This window comes from Mesocricetus auratus, unplaced genomic scaffold, assembly GCF_017639785.1.
Source record: "Mesocricetus auratus isolate SY011 unplaced genomic scaffold, BCM_Maur_2.0 Super-Scaffold_100024, whole genome shotgun sequence".
Taxonomy (NCBI): domain Eukaryota; kingdom Metazoa; phylum Chordata; class Mammalia; order Rodentia; family Cricetidae; genus Mesocricetus; species Mesocricetus auratus.
Window position 1 is genome coordinate 24,442,740 of NW_024429205.1, and position 24,643 is coordinate 24,467,382.

A 24,643-nucleotide genomic window follows, 5' to 3' on the forward strand; every position below is an offset into this window, starting at 1 on the left:
GATTTCAAAGTGTTAGAGTTGGGATCACAGAACCAAATTTGCAGGGTTCATATCCTATTGCTACTGCTTGCTATCTCTGTGACCTTTGGCAAGTGGTTTTTTCCCCTCATATTTCCGGTTCCTTATCTGTAAGGAATTCTGGGGAGAATACAAGTTCCTACTTATGGGGTTCTTGTGATGACTGGACAGATTAACATAAACCACTTACCATAATGTCTGGCATCTGAAGTGTGGGCAAGTATGAGCTATTAAGTATCATGAGTGTGTATGTGTGTGTGTGGTGTGTGTGTGTGGTTGTGGTGTGTATTACTGATGAACCCATTACTGGTGTGTGTGTGTGTGTGTGTGTGTGTGTGTGTAAAAATAAATCATAAAAAATAAAGTAACTGTAGAAAGCAGAGAAATAATACGTGAAGATATGATAATTTGGTGAATAAACAAATCTTTTTGTTTGTTTGTTTTTTACGAGACAGGGTTTCTCTGTATTGTTTTGGAGGCTATTGGTCCAACCCGGCCTCAAACTCACAGAGATCTGACTGCCTCTGCCTCCCGAGTGATGGGATTAAAGGCATGCGCCACCACTGCCCGGCTAACAAACAAATCTTAAGGAACTGGAAAGACAGCTCAGTGGTTAAGAACCTTTGCTGCTCTCCCAGAGGATTAGAGTTCCGTTCCCAGCCTTCAAATCAGGATATTCACGACCACCTGTAACGTCGGCTTCAGTAGACCCAATACCTTCTTCTGGCCCTGCAGGCCTGTGCACACAGGGCAGACACGCAGACACATACACATGAACAAAATGCCTTAAACAAAGGGCCAGGCTCGGTGGCCCACTTGGGAAGCAAAGGCATGTGGATTTTTGCTATCTCAGAACAACCTGATTTACATAGAAAGTTCCAGACCAGCCAGGATTACACAGAGAGTTTCTGCCTAAAAAAAAGGATATGGAAGGACATGAAACAGCAAATCTGGGATTGTGACTAAAAATGTTGGGGAAATTTTTTTTCTTTCAGGAACACTGGCAGCCAACGGCACTCTGATCACCAGCGTTGCCCCCCTCCCATCTAGTCTGTACACTTTTTATTTCCACAGGAAAAATAATTGCATGGGTCAATAGTCATTTATGGTGGCTGCACACAGCAACTCCCATAAAAGACGGATCGCCCCAGCAGCTGGCGGAAGGTCAGGACTCCCTTGGTGTCTTTTTTTTCTTTTTTGAGACAGGGTTTCTCTGTGTAGCTTTGGAGCCTATCCTAGCACTCGTTCTGTAGACCAGGCTGGCCTCGAACTCACAGAGATCCGCCTGCCTCTGCCTCCCGAGTGCTGGGATTAAAGGCGTGCACCACCACCGCCTGGCTCCCTTGGTGTCTAGACGCAGTGTTTCTGCACTGCGCCTAGCCCTGAGCGGCTAGCAGCCAACTCAAGAAGAATGGCCAATGTATGGGTTTTAATGGGTTAAAATAATGTTGCAATTTGTATGTCCTTGGTAATAAAATGTCTGTTCATGGATTTTGCCCATTTTCCACTTGAATTATTTGTTTATGTCACTGTCGAGTTTTATATAGGTTCTCTAAACTTTTCACATAACTTTTTTTTTTTTCGAGACGACTCTGTGGCTTTGGAGGCTGTCCTGGAACTCCCTTGGTAGTCCAGGCTGGTCTCGAATTTACAGAGATCCGCCTGCCTCTGCCTCCCGAGTGCTGGGATTAAAGGCATGCGCCACCAACGCCCGGCTTTCACATAACTTTTACCAGGAAAAAAATACGCACATTTTACCAGTCCTTCTGGCAAGGCCAATCACTGACGAGGAGATGTAGGACTGGGCGTACACCTTGGTCGATAGAGCAAGAGACTCCAATTTCTGACGTGTGCCTTCTCCTTTAAAGGAGCAATAAAATCTACTCTGTTAACTAGAGTTTTCTGTTCTAAAAAAATTATGTAAGCTTTGTAATTTAACAGTCACCCCGGGTGATAATGGTTTTAAGGACATAAGGGTATTTATTTTGTTTTTGCTATGAGTTACTCCCTTCCCTCAGCCTAGACAGAGGGACAATCTAGTCAGCTTCTGCCAACAAACTCTGCTGCCGGACATAATTCATTTACCTTTTTGCCTTTTATCTTGGTCACTGACAGTTTTCTTTTTTCACTGGCTCTGTTATACATGGCTTGTTTGCAGAATGTCATGCCTTTCCAGGACCTGGTGGGACACACATTACATGCAAAAACCCTGCCTGTTCCATGTGCAGCGGATCTACATTCTTGTCAATGACAGTTTTAAGTTACTCTGTCTCTTTAAATGTCCTGTCTGTTTGCTAAGGTAAAACCAGTTACAGTCAGTCTGGAGGGCTCTGAATAAAACATCCCTCCACAGCCTCTCAGTTTAAATTCAGTTCTCCAGACAGATCCTGTACTAATGTCATTGAAGCCATATTAAGTACAGAAAAATTCTATAACAGGGATAAAAATATGTATATTTTTATCAGTTCCCTATATATATTTTCAAAGTTTAAGTTTAAAACAACTGAAAGCAAAGTTGTCTATCCAGATTTACCTAGGCAACACTTTTTTTTTTTTTTTGGTTTTAAGAGACAGGGTTTCTCTGTATTGTTTTGGAGGCTGTTGGTCCAGCCCAGCCTCGAACTCACAGAGATCCGCCTGCCTCTGCCTCCCGAGTGCTGGGATTAAAGGCATGCGCCACCAACGCCCGGCTTAGGCAACACTCTTAATACTTCCAGAGATCTACAGAATATCACATTTAAAATGTTGACTAAAAAAAAACCTTATAATGTCAGACAGAGAATTCCAGATCCTGACAGTGACCCAATGTCTCCAAAGAAGATTACAGGACACCTCGATGTCTACACAACGGTAACCTGGGGGCAGGATGCCCCAATGCACACCTGCTTCCAGGACCTGGTCGAGACTGGACAAGCGACAGGACATTGGAGAATTGATTGTACCCCTTTTGCCTAGACAAAATAAGGTTAGTCTTTTCCATGTCCCTCTTCCACAGAGAGAAAGAAAACTCTCATCTTGTAGGCCTGGTGAAGATTGATACTATTCTCTGATATTTCTACCTGCTAATGGAGACTTGGGTATGGCTAACTGTATATGGACTAGACGCTGTCATTTAATAGATTCAGAAACTGTATAAAATTTATCCTTCTCAGATCCCTGATAGTGTTAATGGTTAGACTATAGCCAGCTTGATAGCTCATTTAATCAGGCCTAAAGCACCTCTGTCTAATCTATACCTGACTCTCTGGACAGAAGAAAAAAATGTACAAGCTTCTAACGCAAACCTTTAGTTTTTTGCTAGGACTCAAAGGTATGAGTCTATTCCTGCTGCTGTTTTACAGATACCCAATCTCTGCTTTTTCTACAATGTCGATTTCAGTACAGACTGGTAATGCTTCTATGTCTAAAACTTTTAAGTCCTTTGTATAATAAAGTCCATATAGGCTTCAGATGATCAAAAATCATAAAGCTTGGATCCACTTCTCACAGGTCAAAAGGACTCCAGATAAGTACAGCTTTTTGTTATCCCACCTGTCTGTTTCTAAGAATGGGATTTCCTCCCCTCGTCTTGGGACTTCTGCCCTTCCTGATCACTAAAACTATGGACCTAAGAGTTCTGATTAAGTATATAAGTTTTAACTTCTGTTCCCAATTTAAACATGACACAAACAGATTTCCACTTCTGGCAGACACATCTGAGCATCAGTTGTTGACTACGGCCTGTTTCTAAAGACTGTGAGTTATAGATTTGCTATGGATGTAAACCAGTCCAGCCGACGTGAACACTCCCTGTTTCTTCAACAGAGTCTGCCAAAAAGATGCTTCTGATAAATACTCCACTGCCTAAATTCCCTCCTTGATTTTGACTAGCATTTGGGCCTACCCGGGCCCCTGACTACCACACCCCAAAGTCAGCAGGAAGTAGCACAGAAAAGAATGTGTCACCCCTTTTCCCTGGTTGAGATGCTAAGTCAAAGAAAAATTCCCTTACATAGGGGACAAGATAACAATAAAAAATTGTTCACTAGTAACCCAGGATTGGGTTATCTATAAGAAGAATGAAAGTGATAACTAAACTCACAGGCTTCACTTCTACTAATTTAGAAATAAAGGGACTCAGCCCCTGCTTTAGCAGCCATGACAGGCTACAGAAAAGAGAGATTCCCTTCTCTCAGATGACTCTAGCCTTAGTCAAGCTTGTTGGGGAAGTCTTATGCTAATAAAGCACTGTCTGGCCAATAGGAATCTAGATAGGTGGGGCTAGGAATCCAGGAGGATTCTGGGTAGGAGAAACACAGGAGAGTCAACATGTGACGCCATGGGAGTAGGACACTGGGAACTATTCTCCGGTAAGAAACATACTTAGATTAACAATTATGGGGTAATTACTTAAGGCAGAGCTAGCCAGTAAGAGACAAACAAGGCCAACAGCTTCATAATGAATATAGCCTCCTGTGTGTTTATTTGGGACTCATGCGGATCTAGAACCAGGCTGGCGCGGCAGAGCCCAGGCGACTGGCGGGGGATAACCAAAGTGGCTAGCAAAAGAAAAAGCTTCTCTTAACAGAATGGTGTCAGGAGTGGGATTATGAGTTTCCACGCAAAATAGCAAAAGCTTTAAAGGAATTTTAGAAACAGAAGAACAGAGAGAAGCAAAGATTTTGGTAGCAGCAATTTTCTCAGGTGTGCTCTGTTTTGCTAACGACAAGCCGAGATTCACATGGCTCGCTTACTGGAGTCTTCCTGACTCGGCATAAAAAGAAAAAAAAAATCAGCCAGAAAAATTGTTTTAAGAGACTCTGCTAACGATTGAAAAGTGTGTACGTACAGCTGGAAGTGGCAGCTTTTGCTGGAGGTCAGCATGGACTGAGGCGGTAAGCTAGAGTCACGCTTACGCCCGCCATCTTGAAACGGCAGTTTAAAACAGTCGCGGTTTTACAGATAAGACACGTGGCCAGAAAAACATAAAGATTTACAGTAAAGTCAGACTTGGATAAAGAAAACCTCTAAGGGTTTACAGTGTGTTTAAAAATATATGGGAGATTGAGAGAGAAAATGAAATGGCAAAGTGGTAAATAAATACAAAAGCCGGCGTTGTGGTGGCGCACGCCGGTAGGATTGCTCCAGAGGCAGAGGCAGGCAGGTTTCCAAAGAAACCCTGTCTCAGAGAAAAATAAATAAAAGTAAAATAAATAAAGTAATAATAAATAAATAAATAAGCCACGTAAAGATGGAAAATACACAGAGAGTCTGGATACTGTACGCTATTATGTTTTTCAGTTTTTTGCTTGCTCAGGAAGGAACTGCTGCTAAAGTACACTTGATTATAAATGCTGCTGAATTAATCCAACTTCTATCTTTTGAAAATGCCTTGACTTCAAAATTTAAGTATAAGGATATGTTACTCGGAAAAGGAGTTTTTGCTTATGTTTCCACAGAACATAAAAAGCTGAGGATTTCTTCCAGACTTCTGTGGTTTGACGAACCAAGACCCCCAGAAGCAGTGGACCAGATGTTCCAACAATTGAAACAGCTAAGATGATGCAGTTTTACAGGCCCAGAAAATACGGACTTATACAGGTTTCTGTGTTTTGTCATGATCCCCATGGTATGAACAGCGCCCCCTTCCAGCAGGAAGCAGTTTGGAATGAACGACGTCCCAATTCCCATCTTGTTTATAAATCTTTGTTTTCATTTAAATGGGATTGTTTATAATTGGCTAATGATCACAGCCAATATTTTTTTAATGGTAAAAAAGGGGAATTATGGTATGGGTATTGTTTTTCATTTATTGAGACAAAATCGAGGTCAATTTTGTGATGCTTATATTTCTCCTCTTGATTAAGTATTGTGCTTATACTGATCTTTTACAACGTAATGCATAATTGAATACAGACTATAGATAGGTAGTACCTAAGTTAGGTTTCTAGATATACAGAAATATATTTGAGATGGACAGTCTTCAAACCTCTCAAAGACCTTCAGAACATGGCATTTAAAATGGTTTAGGGTTTGTCTTGACAATGAGAAATGTCTGATCCTGGCAGCACCAATTACGTCTGAGAGGAAGATGGGCATCGAAGAAACTCGTTATTATAAAGTTTGCTTTCAACATGGCAAGATTAGCCATTTGGGCAAGAAACTGCTCTTGCCTAGATTGTTTGACTGTTGTTGTATCATCTGGACATGCAGGACCCACAGGAAAGTGACTACTGAACTCAGTCTTACAGGGTTCCTGCTTGATGAAGAGTCTACGAGACTTTCTGCAGGACAAAGAAAAATGACTGACAGACTGCCAACGCAGATAGACAGTTTGAAATTTCCTGCTTTGCTGAGAAGTGTTCCAGACACATTGTGGCCTATGGGCTGAAGATGGATGCCCCAACGTTACAGAGGAACTTCGGGTGACTGTCCAGGCAGTTAGATGTCTCTGTCAATCCTAGTGTTTATATATTATCCTTCTGTGGTCTTTGATGGAGTTGAAGACAGATAGTTATAGTTTTCCTTAGTTATGATAAAAGATAAGTTACATATAGAACTTTGAACTCACAAGGATGGTATGGATGATATTTTCTTTAAATCTTGCTAAAATATTGTAACTATGTTCTTATTTGATAACTGTTCTGTTATATACAATTTGACTGTGTTAAAGTTAAGACCTTTCTTTTTGTTTAAACAGAAAAGAGGAGATGTTGGGGAAGTCTTATGCTAATAAAGCACTGTCTGGCCAATAGGAATCTAGATAGGTGGGGCTAGGAATCCAGGAGGATTCTGGGTAGGAGAAACACAGGAGAGTCAACATGTGACGCCATGGGAGTAGGACACTGGGAACTATTCTCCGGTAAGAAACATACTTAGATTAACAATTATGGGGTAATTACTTAAGGCAGAGCTAGCCAGTAAGAGACAAACAAGGCCAACAGCTTCATAATGAATATAGCCTCCTGTGTGTTTATTTGGGACTCATGCGGATCTAGAACCAGGCTGGCGCGGCAGAGCCCAGGCGACTGGCGGGGGATAACCAAAGTGGCTAGCAAAAGAAAAAGCTTCTCTTAACAAAGCTGACATAAAGGAAACCCCAGATCCTCTGGCCTCCCAGAGCCTAGGCCCAAAACTGAACACAAAGAAAACTCCAGACTCCCGTCCCCAGCCTCCTAGATGCTTGGTTCCTGGGAACTGTTTGGCCACAAAAGAAATTCCAGGGGGGACCAAAACCTCCCCTGTAGTCTCCAGGATATAGTTCTGAAAATTATTGGTATCTGTGTACAACAGGCCACCTGCAAGTAACAAGACAATTCCATAGAAACCACAGAATGTTCCCTCTCAGCACTGACCAGTGAAAATAATTGGTATACAGGTATTTCTTGCCAAAATATGACTTTGAGAAATTCTCCTAATTGTTCCCAAATTTCAACCTATCAGAAACCAACCCCTACCTCCTACTGATGTAATCCTGTAATTTTTTTTTCTTTAAAACCTAGCAGTAGACAAGGAACTTCACTCTCTCTGGAGGCTGCTGCAGCAGCTAGCCAGACAGGGTCCCTGTCATGGGTGAATGAACAATTAAAACCTTGCTTTTGCAGTTTAGTGGGTCTGTCATCCAAGTGGCCTCTGGGGACTTTGCAACTTGGACACAACAGATAAAGTTAAAAAAAAAAAAAAGGAGTGGGGCAGTGGTGGTGCACGCCTTTAATCCCAGCTCTCGGGAGGCACAGGGTGGCGGATCTCTGTGAGCCTTGTCTACAAAGCAAGTTCAGGACAGCAAGAAACCCTGTCTCAAAATATCAAAACTAAACCAAAACAAAAAAGTTCATTTTAGGGGGCTAGAGAGATGGATCCATATCTAAGAGCACTTTCTACTCTTGCAAGACTAGCAGTCTATTCTCAACACTCACATGTTGGCTTCCATCCATCTGTAACTCCAGTTCCAAAGCATCCAATGCTCTCTTCTGGCCTCTAGGGGCACCAAGCACACACTTGGTGCACATACATGCAGAAAAGGCATTCACACATATAAAATAGAATAAGGGTCTGGAGATGGCTCAGTGGTTAAGAGCACTGGCTGCTCTTCCAGAGGTCACAAGCTCAATTACCAGCAAACACTTGGTATCTCACAACTGCCTATAATGAGATCTGGTGCTTTCTTCTGGCCTGCAGGGATACATGCAGGAAGAAAACTGTATACATAATAAATAAAATTAAAAAAATAATAAAATAGAATAAAGAAATGTGAAAAATATTTAAGTTCTCTGTACATCATAATAAGAAAATTAAAGAAGAAATAATCATTCCTAACCTAGGAAAGGGAAAAACAAGACTAATGTAAAGAAGCAAGGAAATAAAATTAAAAAAGCAAAAGAAATAGCACAACATAAGCTGGAAAGAATAAATGAACCAGGGACTTCTTTTTTCTTTTTGAGACAGGGTTACTCATAATGTAGACCAGGCTGGCCTTGAACTCACAGAGATCCGCCTGCCTCTGCCTCTCGAATGCTGGGACTAAAGGCATGCGCCACCAACACCCGGCAAACCAGGGACTTCTATTGATATAAACTCCTTGGTCAGTTTAAAAGACTGAAGGTTACAAAAAAACCAGAGAAATCCTGAACTGTAAAGATACAGAGTAACTGAACACATAGCAGATGAAAAAGATGGTCTTCTATCCTGACCATCTTATTTAAAACTGCAACTCTTTATTTTTCCTTTTTGTTTCTTCCAGACAGGGTTTCTCTGTATTGTTTTGGAGGCTGTCCTGGAACTCACTCTGTAGTCCAGACAGGCCTCGAACTCAGAGATCCACCTGCCTCTGCCTCCCAAGTTCTGGGATTAAAGGCGAGCGCCACCAATGCCCGGCAAATCTACACATTCTTAAATGTATGAAGTTCAACACTTTGGAATCTCAGAAAACCAGCGTTTCTGTTTCCACACTGTGCTGAATGGTTTTATGTCAGCTTGACTAAGGCTAGAGTCATTTGAGAGAAGGGAATTTCAATTAAGAGAGAGGTACCATAAGATCTGGCTGTAGACACGTCTCTAAGGCATTTTCTTAATTAGTGATTGAAGGGGGAGGGCCCAGTCCACTGGGAGTGGTGCCATCCCTGGGCTGGTGGTCCTGGGTTCTATAAGAGAGCAGGCTGGCCGGGCGGTGGTGGCGCATGCACTCGGGAGGCAGAGGCAGGCGGATCTCTGTGAGTTCGAGGCCAGGCTGGACCGACAGCCTCCAAAACAGAGAAACCCTGTCTCGTAAAAACCAAAGAGAGCAGGCTGAGCAAGCCATGGGGACCAAGCCAGTAAGCAGCATCCTCCATGGCCTCTGCATCAGCTCCTGCCTCCAGGGTCCTTCCCTGACCTTTCCTCTGTGATGGACTGTTACTTGGAGGTGTAAGTGAAGCAGACCCTTCCCTACCCACCATGTTTTTGGTCATGGTGTTTCTTTGAAGGAAGAGAATCCCTAAGACACACACTTTAAAAGATCTGTGTGTATGTGTGCGCGCCATATATGTTCAAGAGCCAGAGGAACTCTGAAGAGGATGTCACTATCAGATACGCTGGCACTGGATTCCCAGGTGGTGTGAGCTACCTGAGCTGAGTGCAGAGACACAGGCTTGGGTCTTCTAGAAAAGCACTGGCTCTCCTAACTGCCAAGCCATCTCTCTAGCCCTAGTTCCTCACTCAGCAGCACGTTTTAAAGCCCAAGAAAGAAGCATGAGGGGGCTAACGATATACCTTAGTTGATCCAGTGCCCAGATAGCATTTTTTAAACACAGAGAGTGGTTCTCAACACTGGGTAAACCAGACATGATTGTACATGTCATCACCAGACAGGCAGAAACATGCTCAGCTGAGCATGGTGGTGCATGGCTTTCATCTCAGCACTTAGGAGGGAGAGGCAGGCTGATCTCTGAGTCTGAGGTCAGCTTGATCTACAGAGTGAGTTCCAGGACTACACAGGGAAACCTTGTCTTGAAAAACAAAAACAGGAAGAAAAAAGAAAGAAAGAAAGAAAGAAAGAAACATGAAAGTATTCCCAGTGTATCCAAGCTCCTTGCTGTTTTTTATTTTGAATATCTTGCAGTTTATCATCACTAATTTTGATGTATTTCTTCTTCTTCTTTTTTTTTTTTTTTTTTTGGTTTTATGAGACAGGGTTTCTCTGTATTGTTTTGGAGGCTGTCCAGACCAGCCCGGCCTCGAACTCACAGAGATATGCCTGCCTCTGCCTTCCGAGTGCTGCAATTAAAGGCGTGTACCTGGTTGTATCACTCCCTTTCTTCAGGAAAAATACCTTAAACAGGAAAGGCTCCAAAGCTACACAGAGAAACCCTGTCTGAAAAACAAAAACAAAACAAAAACAATAAGCCTGAAGAGGGGCGCCCAGAGGGTGTGTACTATTTACACAAACAGCTGAAGGCGGAACAGAGATTTCTGAGGCAACTTCCGGTTCGGGGGTCGATTTCCGTAATCAACAACGGGAAGGGCCAATCAGAGCCCTCCCGCGGGAGCCAATGGGAGAGCAGATTACAAACAGCCAATCCAGGCGGCGCTGTCACTGTTATGGTCCTGTCAGCGCCCCGGCGTCGTGGTGCTTGGGCGCTCGCCATCCGCGGGACTCCGCTGCGACCTCGTCAGGAGCCGCCGGCCGGCCTGGCTCGCTCGCCTCTGCCGTCGGCCCTGCCCGCGCCCCCCGGCTCGCAGGCCGCCCGGTAGCAGGAGCGTGCGCGTCGTCCCCGAGCGAGGCCCCGGGCCCAGCCGCGCCTCAGCACCGCCGTGGGCTCCGAGGCCCGCGGGATGCAGCCTCCGGGCCCGCCCCCGGCCTACGCGCCCGCTAACGGGGACTTCACCTTCGTCTCCTCGGCCGACGCGGAAGGTGAGGCCCGGCCTGGCGGGGCTGCGGGGGGGGGGGGGATGGCGGCGTGGGGACTCCGCCCCTGACCCGCCGGGCCTTCCCCGAGGCCGCGGGTGGCTCGGGAGGGTGCGGGGCGCGGGCTCCGCCGCTGGCCTCCGGCCGATCGCTGAGGGTTCCTTTCCTAAATGCACGGCTCTGCAGTTGTTCAAGAGTGCGGGACCAAAGGATGAGAACACAGTGGGGCTGTGCTCCGTTCTTTTTTGTCTGTCTGTCTGTCTGTCTGCTTTGGTTTTTCGAGACAGGATTCCTCAGGGTAGCCTTGTAGACCAGGGTGGCCTGTAACTCACAGAGGTCCGCCTGCCTCTGCCTCCCCGCTGGGTGGGTGCTGGGATCCGATTTCTTGCCCCGATCCCCGTGTCCTTACAGTTTGCAGTGCTTGACCACAGTATTCAGAAAACTGGGTTTAGGCGCATTTGAAACTTCAGGAATTCAATTCCGTGTCCCCAACAGCCTCTGCAGACTTGGCTTGTATTGTTGAGATCGTGCTGGGAAGATTTTTCTGCTGCGTGGGGTTTCCCCCCCCCCTCTGCGTTGGACTCTTTGTAACCTGACTCTTCGTCGGCGTGTGGTTTTTCTCTAAATTATTTACTTTCCAGGGACCGGTTAAACTGCCCAATGTGAAAAAATAAGTTGATTTCGATTTAGAGATTCCACCTAAGAGACACTAGGGTGTGTTAGGTGGTGAACCCCAGGGATCCCAGCTCTTGGAAGGCATCCTGCACAGGTATATAGACCTCTGTGAGTTACAGGCCAGACGGAATATGTACTGAGAGTTATCCCAACAAAGAAAATAGAAAACAAACCTCAGTCTGCAGATAAACAGATTTTCTTTGAATCTGATCTCATTAAGTTTTGTTTGCTCCTTCAGAACTTATTTTGGGCCAGGTGGTAGTGGTGGGGCTCTCCGTCAATCCCAGCAACACTAAGTCTTTCAGGTTGGACTTGAACCCAATATGTAGCCAGTATTGCCTTGAATGTGTGATCTTGCCTCAGTCTCCAGAGTAGCTGTGTGTTGTTTTATGTCAGACAAATAGATGATTCTGTATCTGGTTTATGTCTGCAGTGCAGCAGAATCAACATTACCTGGCACATAGTTCCGTATGATCTCCGCTAAACTGGATTTATATTTTATCACGATTCCTGCGTCATTCATGAGCATTCTTTGAGAAGTGCTGGCTTAGAATTTCATAAAAGATAAAAGAGGAGGAAATTGCTGGGTGTTGGTGATGCACACCTTTAATCCCAGCACTCGGGAGGCAGAGGCAGGAGGATCTCTGTGAGTTTTAGGCCAGCCTGGGCTACAGATCGTGTGCCAGGATAGGCAACAAAATTACACAGAGAAGCCCTGTCTCGAAAAACAAAACAAAACAAAAAACAAAAAAATAAAGAGGAGGAAATTATTCCTAACTAGATCAGAGAAACCCAGGCAAGGTGGATCACATCCGTAATCCCTGCTCTTGAGAGGCTGAGACCAGCCTAGACTAGAGTAAGGCTTCGTCTCAAACAAAACTACCACAAAAGTCAGGAAAATTTTATGGAGGTGATATTTTACAGGATGTAGCCTATCAGATAATGGACTGATAGGAAGGGTAGAAGGTTTAGTGGGATGATATATGCTATAAAATGTGTGGTATAGGGCAGAGGTAGGAGTAGTTGGTAGTAGGGAGGAGGCTCTGAGTTTAACCTCCAGCCCTGCACACAGTAGGTATGGGGATGCATCCTAGCATTTGGGAGGTGGCAGCAGGAAGACCGGAAGATCGTCTTTGTCTGCGTAGTGAATTTGAGGCCAGCCTGGGCTGTATGCCTTAACCTCCTGAGTGCTGAGGTTACAGGCATGTATCCACCATTGCACCTAGCTTGCCTTTCAGCTCTTCTGTTTTTGTTATTTTGTTTTTTCTAATTGCCAAATGAAAGTAATACAGTCTGTCATTGATAAAATTTATTTTTGGTCAAATTCGCATATATCACTCTGGTTTACAGTTTTGTCTTCTCTCCTAAGATCTCAGTGGTTCTATAGCCGCTCCAGATGTCAAATTAAACCTCGGTGGAGGTGGAGAATTTATCAAAGAATCTACAGCTACTACGTTTCTGAGACAAAGAGGGTATGGCTGGCTTTTGGAAGTTGAAGATGAGGACCCTGAAGATAACAAGCCACTTTTGTAAGTGAAGAAAAAGACCTGCTTTGTGGGATGCTTGTGTTCTTTGATTTTTCTTTCTTTCTTTTTTTTTTTCTTTTTTTTCTTTTTTTTTGCAATGGGTTTCTCTGTGTCACAGTCTTGGCTTGGTACTAGCTCTGCAGACCAGACTATCCTTGAACTCTGCCTCTGCCTGCATGGCATTCACTTACACAAATACACACACATAAACAAGTCTTTAGAAATAGTAGCTGTTTTCAGTTTTACTAGTACTGTAAAAAACTGAAGCAATAAAGAAAGAATGTTTCAGCCTGTTGAACCTGGATGTCAGGTTCTAAAATGGGGACTGGGGAAATGGCACAGTGGTTAGGAGCACTTGCTCTTGCAAGTGGGTTTCTGTCTCAGTGTCCACATGGTGGCTCACAACTGCTTGTAACTCCTAACTTCTGAGGGCACCAGGCACTCAGGCATTACACAGACATACATGCAGGTAAAACACTTGTTTGTTGAAAATGATAATCTCCTTAAAAAAATTAAAGCTGGAAGCCAGGCTTTATAATATCAGTATTTGAGAGGTAGAAACACAAAAAATCAGGAGTTTAGCCAAAAAAACCTGAGCCCTAGATTTAGGAGACAGACAGACAGACATGCATGCATGCAGGGCAGTGGTGGTAAATCCCTTTAATCCCAGCACTTGAGGCAGAGATGGGCAGATCTTTGAGGCCAGCCTGGTTCACAGTGTAAGTTCTAGGACAGCCAGGACTACACAAAGAAGCCCTATGTGTCTCTTATACACATATAAACAAATATACTCTATACTCTTCATCTGGTTTGACCACCTATTCCAAATAATCAGTGTCTCTTAAAATAAAAAAAAAAGCAAGGTTCTTGGATAGTTACGACTGAATGAAATTCAGGTTTTAAACTTAATTATCAGCCAGGCATGGTGGCACACACCTTTATCTCGGTGCTCAGGCAGACTTTGGAAGCACGTTGTGAGAAGGTGAGATGTTTAACCATGGAAGGAGTCTGATATTTACTTTAACTGCAGATGCTGACTATACACATCAGACTGTCTAGTTTAAATCTAAAGTTCTTTTAAAACTGCTGTACTATTTAAAATTACATGTATTTTAAGAGTCTTATTTTAAAATTACAGGGAAGAATTGGACATTGATCTAAAGGATATTTACTACAAAATCCGTTGTGTTTTGATGCCAATGCCATCACTTGGTTTTAATAGACAAGTGGTGAGAGACAATCCTGACTTTTGGGGTCCACTAGCTGTTGTCCTTTTCTTTTCAATGATATCATTATATGGACAGTTTAGGGTAAGTATATCTCATTTTGTACAAATATCTGATCCTTTTGTGAGACTCAGAAGTTAGATATAATCATATATTTACTATAAAAATGTTTCAGAGATGTTTTCCATATGTCCATTTTTCCCCCTCATTTGTTCATTCCTGAAATTGTTTCATAATGGATTAATTAAGGAGTATCTTGGATTAATTCTCAGTTTATTCACATCTTATTTTATATTTTATTTGTTTTACGTTATGTATAGGTTTTGCCTGCATGCAAGTGTGTACTGTGTGCATGCCTTTGTGTTCCCTGGAGCTGGGTTTATGGATAGCTTTTAGTCATCCTGTTGGTGCCTAGGGTCTCCTGAGTCCCTTACAAGAGCAACAAGTACTCTCTAAGGTGTCTCTCTAGGATTTCCATGTTTTATTAGTTGTTTTTAAATGATTAATTTTTATTATTTGTAATTATGCGTATGAGTGAGGCAGAGGCCTGATCTACATAGCAAGGTCCTGTTTCTAAAAAAGTGTGTGGGTATTTGCATGTGTAGCAGAAATTCTAATTGGTCTTATTAATAAAAGCCCAGAGTCAGATATTTAGGGGTGAAAGCTGAAAGATCAAAGAGGCAGAACAGCCAGCCACTAGAGTTCTTACCTCTGCTAAACCTCCAGACCAAAAAGAGGTCAAGCTATTGTCTCCTCCTGCCATATATTCCTCTCTCCATCTAGCCATAATCACTTCCTGTCTGTCTGTACAGACCTCCCCAGACCTCTATGGCTAACTAGTGGCTAACTCTGCCCTGTGATCTTCAGATATGCTTTATTTGTTAAGAGTACAAACAAGAGCTGGGTGTTGGTGGCACATGCCTGTAATCCCAGTTCTTGAAAAACCCTGTCTCTAAAAGCAAACAAACAAAAAACAAAGAGTACAAACAAGATATCACCACATGCATGGAGTACTGGTACCTGGGAAAGTGAGGTATTGAATTCTTTGGAGTCGAAGTCATACCCAGTGTGAGGGCTGGCGATTCAATTTGGGTCTCTGAAGAGTGACATGTATTCTTAACAACAAAGCATTCTTCATCCTTTTGTTAGTTACATTATTTGTTGTTCTGACTGAACACCTAGCAGAAACACCTTAAGGAAAAAAGGAGTTCTTTTGACTCACAGTTCACAGTCGGGAGGACATTGTGGGAGAAGATTGCCTCTTTTTGGTTGTTCAAGACAGGGTCTCTCTGGCTTTGGAGGCTGTCCTGGAACTAGCTCTTGTAGACCAGGCTGGTCCGAACTTACAGAGATCCACCTACCTCTGCCTCCGAAGTGCTGGGATTAAAGGCGTGGGCCACCACCACCTGGCAATTGCCTCTTTTTGTTTCATTCTCCTCCCTACTCCAGCTGATGGAATAATACCATTCACATTAGGGTAGATCTTCCCACATCCATTATCAAATTTAGAAACTCCTACCCAGAGGTCTGTCTCCTAGGTGATTTTTTGTTTTTTATGAGACAGGGTTTCTCTGTGTAGCTCTAGCTGTCCTGGAACTCAGACCAGGCTGGCTTTGAACTCCCAGAGATCCACCTGCCTCTGCCTCCCAAGTTCTGGGATTAAAGGTGTGCACCCCCACTACCACCCTACTTTCCTAGGTGATTTTGAATTGTTTTGTCAAATGATGCTATTAGGCCAGTTGTTGTGGGGCAAGCCTTAACCCAGCACCTGGGAGGAGCCATCTGCTAGGTCTTGGTGAGCCTGAGGGTGGCCTGATCAGATAGCCAGTTCTAGGACAGCCAGGGCTACATAGTGAGACCTTGTGTGGAAAATTCAAAGTAAAACAAGTTGCTTTTGGTCATGGTGTTTATCACAGCCATAGGAAAGCAAGAAATACAGGCCTCATTCTTGGTAAGTAAGTTTTTTATCCCTGAGCTGTGTATCTGGCCTTATTTTTGGGCTCACTCTGTAGCCTAGGCAGGCCTTGATCTTGTGATCATCCTGCCCCAGATTCCTGAGTATTAGATATAGGTCTGTATCACCAATTTGAGTTGTTCTTTATTAATATGTTCTAGAGATACTTGGCATACTTGAGCCTAATAAATTTTGGATCCAGTTAGTGCTATAGTAGTCATTGAATGGTGATTATCCTATTTCCTTCAATTCATCTATGTTTATTAGTAAGTATTTTCTAAGGAACAGCCATCCTTGTTTTCTGTTACTTAATCAGTTATTTATATCACTGTGGGTTCTTGAATATGAATATTATTTTATTCTCTGAATTATAGTACATTAGTACCAATAGTACCATTTGTTTTATTCAGATTGTTCCAGCTTTAGCCATTGGGAGGTCTTCAGATTTTCTCTGAACTTTGGACAAAACCCTTACTACTCTGTGTGTGTGTGTGTGTGTGTGTGTGTGCGCGCGCGCGCGCGCGCCATTTCCCAGGTGCTGGGACTACAAGTGTATGCCACTTCATCCAGTTTTTGTGTGGGTCCTCAGAAACAAAGCCTTAAGCTTGTATGCAAGCAGTTTATCAGCTGGGCTGTTTCCTACTACCATATTGCGTACTTTTTGAGTATACCTTTCTTTTAAGTCCACAGGCATTTGTAAACTGTTTGCCTGGGAAGCAGTTAGTACTCTTTAAAAGGCTCAGTTCTAGTGAGGGAATGTAAGAAACCAAAATCTGGAAGCTGGGTGTAGTAGGAGAGTAGGCATGAAGACTGCTGTAGGTTTGAAGTCATCCCAGACTGCACAGTGAGTTTGAAGCCAGCCTGCACTACAGTGTGAGGTCTTTTTTTTTTTTACGAGACAGGGTTTCTCTGTGTAGCTTTGGAGCCTATCCTAGCACTCGCTCTGTAGACCAGGCTTGCCGTGAACTCACTGACATCCACCTGCCTCTGCCTCCCGAGTGCTGGGATTAAAGGTATGTGCCACCAACGCCTGGCATGGTTACGTTTCTTTAGATATGTTTATGTTTCTTCCTCTTTTGGTTTAGAGACAAGGTTTCTTTATGTAGCCCTGGCTGTCCTGGAACTCCCTTTGTAAGCCAGACTGGCCTTGAACTCATAGAGATCCACCTGCCTCTGCCTCCTACTATGCACTACCATGCTGTTTGACCCAGCATGTTTATGTTTTTAATGGACTATTATTTGCAGACCTTCCTAGGTGTTAAATATATATGAGGCCTAACATGTCTAACATATTCAATAATTACATGAATTTATAAGTTTTAAAGACTTCTTAGTAGCCAGGCATTGGTGGCACAGGCCTTTAATCCCAGCACTGGGAGGGGAGGGGCCAGAGGCAGGCGAATCCCTCTGAATTAGGCCAGCCTGGTTTACAGAGTGAGTTCCAGGACAGCCTCCAAAACAATACAGAGAAACCCTGTCTTGAAAAACCAAAAGGAAATACTGCAGTTTCTATAAGCAATTAGTAATTGTTAAACTTTTGAGTTTGGTTTTAAGTTTGTATTACATCTTGTATTTATAAGTTTTAGAAATGTCCTTGAGTACCAATAGAATATCTGACCTGAAATGGGGCTTGCTAAGCTGTCTTAAGTAGTGGAGAGTTGAATGTCTGTAAACATACAAGTTTTATTAGGTGTTTTTAAATTAATGATTCTTTTTTCCTTGTTAAGGTGGTCTCATGGATTATAACCATTTGGATATTTGGTTCACTGACTATTTTCTTACTGGCTAGAGTTCTTGGTGGAGAAGTAAGTACTTAATTTTGAAAGGTGGCTTCTTTAGTGTTTTTGTTTTCTAGACAGTCTCACTATATATAGCCCTGGAACTCACTGTATAGACCAGACTGACCTTGAACTCACAAATTTGCCTGCTGCTTTCTTATTTCCAAGGTTAAAGGGTGGGATAAGCATACCCTGCTTTAAAATAAAATGATAATGCATCTGTATTTATGAATGAGTGCAGGTGTCCGTAGATTCCAGAGGAGGGCATCAGACCTTCTCAGGTGGAGCTGGGCAGGCGTTGGGAGCTGAGTGCGGGTGTGCTGCAAGAGCAGTACATGCTCATGGCTGCTGAGCCCTCTCTAGCCTGTTTGTTGATCTGTCTGTTTGCTGATTTTGGAGACAGTGTCACCATGTGGCCCTGACTAACCTAGAACATGCTGTGTAGATTAAACTAGCTTCAGACAGGTGAGACCTGCTGTGCTTGGCTAGAAAATTAACCATGCCTGGCTAGTTCTTTTTATTGTTGCTTTTATTTTTGTTACAGTGTCTCTCTACATAGCCCTGATTGTCTTGGAACTCATTATTTAGACCAAGGTGGCCTTGAACTCATAGAATTCCACTTGCCTTTGTTTCCCGGGTGCTGAAATTATGCCACCATGCCCAATCATAACAAGGTTCATGATCCTGAAGTTGTCTTTAGTTTATACTAGTTCCTTTCAGATGATTTATATAGCTATTAAACCTACTTGGTAAATATAAGGAATCAAGAAAAGAGGGAAGATCACTTCCCACTATCAAAGATACAGCTGTCGCTGGGCGTTGGTGGCCCACGCCTTTAATCCCAGCACTCGGGAGGCAGAGGCAGGTGGATCTCTGTGAGTTCGAGGCCAGCCTGGTCTACAGAGCGAGTGCCAGGACAGCCTCCAAAACTACACAGAGAAACCCTGTCTCGAAAAACCAAAAAAAAAAAAAAAAAAAGATACAGCTGTATGGCTCTTCACAGAAGCATAGAGCCGACAACAGCTCTCAAGCCAGTTCTCAGTTACCATAGAGATTTCCTTATGTTTATTAGTAGTTGCCCTATTAGAAAATAGATTGTGGCAGGGCTTGGTGGCGCACGCCTTTAATCCCAGCACTGGGGAGGCAGAGGCAGGTGGATCTCTGAGTTTGAGGCCAGCCTGGTCTACAGAGTGAGTTCCAGGACAGGTTCCAAACTAACAAACTCAATCTTACCTGCTGAGGAAGGAGGAGCAGTCAGGAGGGGCTCAAAGGGATGGGAGAAAGCAAGGAACTAAGGAAATAAGACCAACGCAGAAGACGTGGGAAAACTGGCCATGGTTGGAGTAACACTGTAGGATTTCAAGCAGCTTTAACAAGATCCTGCGAGCCTTCATGGGAGAGGGAGTTTGAGGCCAGCCTGATCTACAAAGCGAGTTCCAAGACAGCCTCCAAAACAATACAGAGAAACCCTGTCTCAAAAACCAAAAGAAAAAAAAAGAAAGAAAGAAAATAGATTGTGGTTTTGTTGTTTTTTGAGACAGGGTCTCATAGCTGAGGGCTACTTTATCTTCCCAGAACAGGAATGTCAGATTCATGGAAGCCAGCTTTTTGTTTTTTTGGTTTTTCAAGACAGGGTTTCTCTGTATTGCTTTGGAGGTTGTCCTGGAACTCTTACCTTACACTTGTCCCTCTGGCTCTTAAACTTAAATTGACCTGTTTCTCTTCTTCTATGTTTTACCTCAGGGCTTTTTATCGTTCTTTCTATAGGCCAGGCTGGCCTTGAACTCACAGAGATCAGCCTGCCTCTGCCTCCCAAAGTGCTGGGATTAAAGGCATGCACCACCAACTCCAGGCCAGAAAGCCAGCTTTTCAGACTGGCTTTCTTTAGCAGTGCCTTATGATGTCTAGTTTTTGTTAAACTATCTGAAGAAAGCAAGGCTTCGCATGGCTGAACAGTTGGAATATATGGTATAAGTTTGTTCCAGTTAGGATTTCTCTATATATACATGAAATTGTCATTAAAAATTACTCTGGGGGCTAGAGTTGGCTCAGTAGTTTAGAGCACGTGTTCTTGTATTTCCCACACCCACTTGAAGGCTCACCATGTGTGCAGGTACCAGGCATGCATGTGGCACACAGACATACATGCAAGCAGAGCACTCACTTGAAAATAAATCTTTTCAAGTCAAGCACTGGTGGTGCACATCTCAGCACTTCTGAGGCAAGTTCAAGACCAGCCTGGTCTCTTAGAGCGAGTTCCAGGACAGCCTCCAAAGCTACACAGAGAAACCCTGTCTCAACCCCACCCCACTCACCTCAAAAAGCATTTTTTAAAAAATTGCTCTTGGGAGGCAGAGGCAGGCGGATCTCTGTGATTTCGAGGCCAGCTTGGTCTGGAGAGCAAGTGCCAGGACAGACTCCAAAACAATACAGAGAAACCCAGTACTCAGGAGTAAGAGGCAGGTAGAGCTCTGTGAGTTCTATGTATTCCAAAGCCCTGGAATATATAAGACAAGGTGATAATTTGAAATGCATTGGATGTGATACTTTATGATTTATGATACTCATGCTTATGTCAGTACAACAAAGAATGATATTGAGAAGTGATTAAATATCCTGATTCACATGATATTTATTTACATTTTTAAACATTCACAGGTTGCATATGGCCAAGTGCTTGGAGTGATAGGATATTCACTGCTTCCTCTCATTGTAATAGCCCCTGTACTTTTGGTAGTTGGATCATTTGAGATGGTGTCTACACTTATAAAAGTAAGTTACATAGTATGAATTATACAGCTGACTGTTTCTGTATGAAAGTATGCTGGTCCTCTGGATAAGAATATCATCACCTAGAATTTCCTGAGACAGTGGTATTTGGAAACAGATACTTTTACCAATTTGGTTTTTTTTTTGTTGTTGTTGTTGTTTTTATTCCTCCCCTCCCACCCGGTTACCAGAAATTATAAGAGGCATTTAAGGGAGACTGGAGACCAGATAAAATTTCAGAATAAAATAATCATACCTTCTCACTACTATTAAGAATTTATGGACAGGCCGGGCGGTGGTGGCGCACGCCTTTAATCCCAGCACTCGGGAGGCAGAGGCAGGCGGATCTCTGTGATTTCGAGGCCAGGCCGGACTGACAGCCTCCAAAACAATACAGAGAAACCCTGTCTCCTAAAAACCAAAAAAAAAAAAAAAAAAAAGAATTTATGGACAGATTTGGGAGGAGTGTGTTTATTTAAAATTTGATCGAAACCACCTTTAATCCTAACACTTGGAAGATAAAGGCAGGAGGACCAGAAACTCCAGGTTATCCTCAGATACATGGATAGTTTGAGTTAGTCTACACTAAAGTACAGCCTGGTGAGCCTCCTTTTCACAGAACCATGGTGCCTCTTCCTAGGCCTAGGAAAACAGTGATAATAACAATGTGTACAATTCTAACTGAAGTTGTGAACTCTTTCAGGGATCATTTTATTCAGCAATTTGGCAGATATAGTTGTTGTTTTTTTTTCCAAAGCTGCCAGATCAGCAGGGTGTGGTGTCTCTGAGAGTTTATACTTCTAGCACTAGTTTATACTTGTAGCAAGTGCACTGTTGTAGGTTCAAAAATTCCAGGACAGTGGGATACTGAATGAAACAGTGTTTCAAAAAATATGATCTTGCCGGTGGCGCACGCCTTTAATCCCAGCACTCAGGAGACAGAGGCAGGAGGATCTCTGTGAGTTCCAGGCTGGGCTGGACCGATAGCCTCCAAAACAATTCAGAGAAACCCTGTCTTGTAAAAACCAAAAATAAATAAATAAATAAATATGATCTTAATCACTAGGGACACGTGTTTAAAAGACTTAACACTAGATTTTTTAAAAAGACTTTTTGTTTTTGTTTTTTGAGTCAGAGTTTCTCTGTGGCTTTGGAAGCTGTCCTGGAACTTGCATTGTAGACCAGACTGGTCTGGAACTCACAGAGATCCTCCTGCCTCTGCCTCCTGAGTGCTGGGATTAAAAGCGACTAGCCTTTTTTTATTATTGGATTTTGTGTTGTATGTGTATGTGTATTGTATTTTAGATTGCTACCGGTTTTTGTTTTTAGACAGTCTGACATTGTAACCACAGTTGGCCATGAACTCACTGTGTTACAGGCTGGTCTTGAGTTCAGGTGGTAGGTGAGTGCCACTGTGCCTGACTGAAGTGTCTCTTTTTTTTGGTTTTTCGAGACAGGGTTTCTCTGTGGCTTTGGAGCCTGTCCTGGAACTCGCTTGGTAGTCCAGGCTGGTCTCGAACTCACAGAGATCCGCCTGCCTCTGCCTCCCGAGTGCTGGGATTAAAGGCGTGCGCCACCAACGCCCGGCCTGAAGTGTCTCTTTAGAGTGATTGTAGCTTTCTTTTCTTTTAAAGTAAAAGGAATATTCTTAAAAAGTCTCACTTGAACCTGGTGTGGTGGTGTGGTGGTGCACGCCTTTAATCTTAGCACTGGTGAGGCAGAGGCAGGCCGATCTCTGTGGGTTTGAGGCTAGCCTGGTCTTGAAGAGCTAGTTCCAGGACAACCTCCAAAACAATACAGAGAAACCCTGTCTTGAAAAAACAAAAGCTCCCCAAAACAATCTCCCTTGGTGGATCTTTTTTTAAAAAACATTGTTGATTGATTTGCTAACATGCTGCTGTTTTCTTTCTTTTTCTTTTTAAGCTGTTTGGTGTGTTTTGGGCTGCCTACAGTGCTGCCTCATTACTCGTAGGTGAAGAGTTCAAGACCAAAAAGCCTCTCCTCATTTATCCAATCTTTTTATTGTACATTTACTTTTTGTCCTTGTATACTGGGGTGTGATCCAAGTTGTACGTGAATTGAAAAAAATGGTGTTACATTTGTATTAAGCTGGGAATTCTTGCTGAAGGGGTTGGAAAAAACATAACTAGTAAAATTTTATACATTCCAGATAGAAAGGCAGGTTTAAAATCTTTTTAAAACAATATTTTTTGTATTTAAGTAATTACAGTTATCTGGGATTTTTTTGGTCAGAATTCTGAATTCTGTTTGGTTCTTCATATTTCACAAATAAATAAAAAAGTTGTGTTTTTTCAGATTGTGTCAATATTCACCTGAATACTTGTGCCAAAAGCACCTAGATAATTGTATCTCACTTGAAGTATAAATTTGACAACATCCTGAAAAATATAAAAGTGCAATTTTTTTCTTTAAAGAATTTCCTCCTGCCCCACAGATTCTGTAGATACCTATTTATATTTATACATATATATATTTATGAGATAATTCTTATTCACAAACTATATTTCTGAATAGTTTAAAAATTAAGATACTAAATCTGATGCTAAACTTTCCTAATTTGGCCATTAATGTCTTTTATTTAAAACTTAAAATCTGTTTTTAAATTGTATAATTTTTGAAATAATAGTTGCGGTGTAGATTTGGTTTGTGTGTATATGCTCTTAAAAAACATTTTTGAATGTCTAAACATTTGATTTAAAGTTTCTGTTTATCTTTTTGACCAAAGGAGCAAGAGATATAATTGATATGGCATTCATTAAAATCATTAATATATAGGAAAAGTAATATTTATAGCATCAGTAAATATTTTTTAAGTGGTACCTTTAAATCATAAAAAGTTGCCGGAAAGATACCATTGGAGTCGTGTGGTCTTGAACAATGTTATATGAAGTAGAAAATAAAGTGTTTTCCAGCTGTGTGCTTTGTTTTAAATACCTTTTCCTATATTACTTGATACTTTAAGAAGTATTAGTTTCTTTCCAACAAATTTATAGTTTCTGGTAAGGAAAATATTAGAAATTTTTATCAAAGATTTTCTTTGTAAATCCTGTATTCTGTATATATCCTTAATATTTTGTAAACTAGATGAACTATTTTAACTGTGTCCATAAAATGGCACATCCCTGTAGGCTGAGTTTTCCTGTTCTGACTGCCTGGTCCCGAATAAACACATTGAAACTTGTATTAATTACAAAGGTTCTGCCAATAGCTCAGGCTTGTTACTAGCTAACTCTTACATTTCAGTTAACCCATTTCTGTTAATTTATGTGTCACCATCTTGCTTCCTGGCCAGCTGGCTGGTGTCTTTCTGACTTCACTCTCCTCCTTCCCATTATTCTCAGTTTGGCCTAACTTCCTTCCCAGCTACCAGTCTGTTAGCTTTTTTTGTTGGTTTTTGTTTTTAGAGACAGGATTTCTCTGTAGTTTTGGAGCCTGTCCTGGAACTCACTCTGTAGACCAACTGACCTTGAACTCAGAGTTCTGCTTGTGCTGGGATTAAAGGCGTGCATCACCCAACTCTCCTGTCAGCTTTTTCTTAAACAGTATTCCACAGCAGACCCCTTTAGCACATTATTGTAGTTAACCTCTATTCCTGACATGAGAACATCGTCTTTGTGTTCCTTAGGCAAAACATCTAGGAGGACAGGTGAAAGCCCTATAAAATCTCACAAACTTGGAATAGTGAGTAATATAGAAGTATCTTTGGTCACAGAAGCAGCAGCACACGGTAAATAAATATCTGTGAGAGAAGTTTCTGTGGTCATCCCTTTGTGTGAATGGTTATTTGTTTTTTTGTTCATTTTGTGTTGCTGGAT

The 24,643-nt window shown here is 42.5% G+C and overlaps 1 protein-coding gene across 1 annotated transcript; it reads left to right on the top strand.

The window, feature by feature from the left end:
* Positions 1-10,577: 10,577 nt before the first annotated feature.
* On the top strand, positions 10,578-23,745 carry Yipf4 (Yip1 domain family member 4). The gene is made up of 6 exons (XM_005073587.4): positions 10,578-10,885; positions 12,924-13,083; positions 14,219-14,390; positions 17,988-18,065; positions 20,697-20,810; positions 22,731-23,745. The coding sequence occupies exons 1-6, from the start codon at positions 10,807-10,809 to the stop codon at positions 22,866-22,868; spliced, it is 741 nt and encodes a 246-aa protein (XP_005073644.1). The 5' UTR covers positions 10,578-10,806; the 3' UTR covers positions 22,869-23,745.
* Positions 23,746-24,643: the final 898 nt, after the last annotated feature.

Coding starts and splice junctions, on each gene's coding strand:
- Yipf4 (XM_005073587.4), top strand. CDS start 10,807: ATGCAGCCTCCGGGCCCGCCCCCGGCCTACGCGCCCGCTAACGGGGAC. Junction 13,084..14,218: donor GAAGATAACAAGCCACTTTT/GTAAGTGAAGAA, acceptor TTAAAATTACAG/GGAAGAATTGGACATTGATC. Junction 18,066..20,696: donor CTAGAGTTCTTGGTGGAGAA/GTAAGTACTTAA, acceptor AAACATTCACAG/GTTGCATATGGCCAAGTGCT.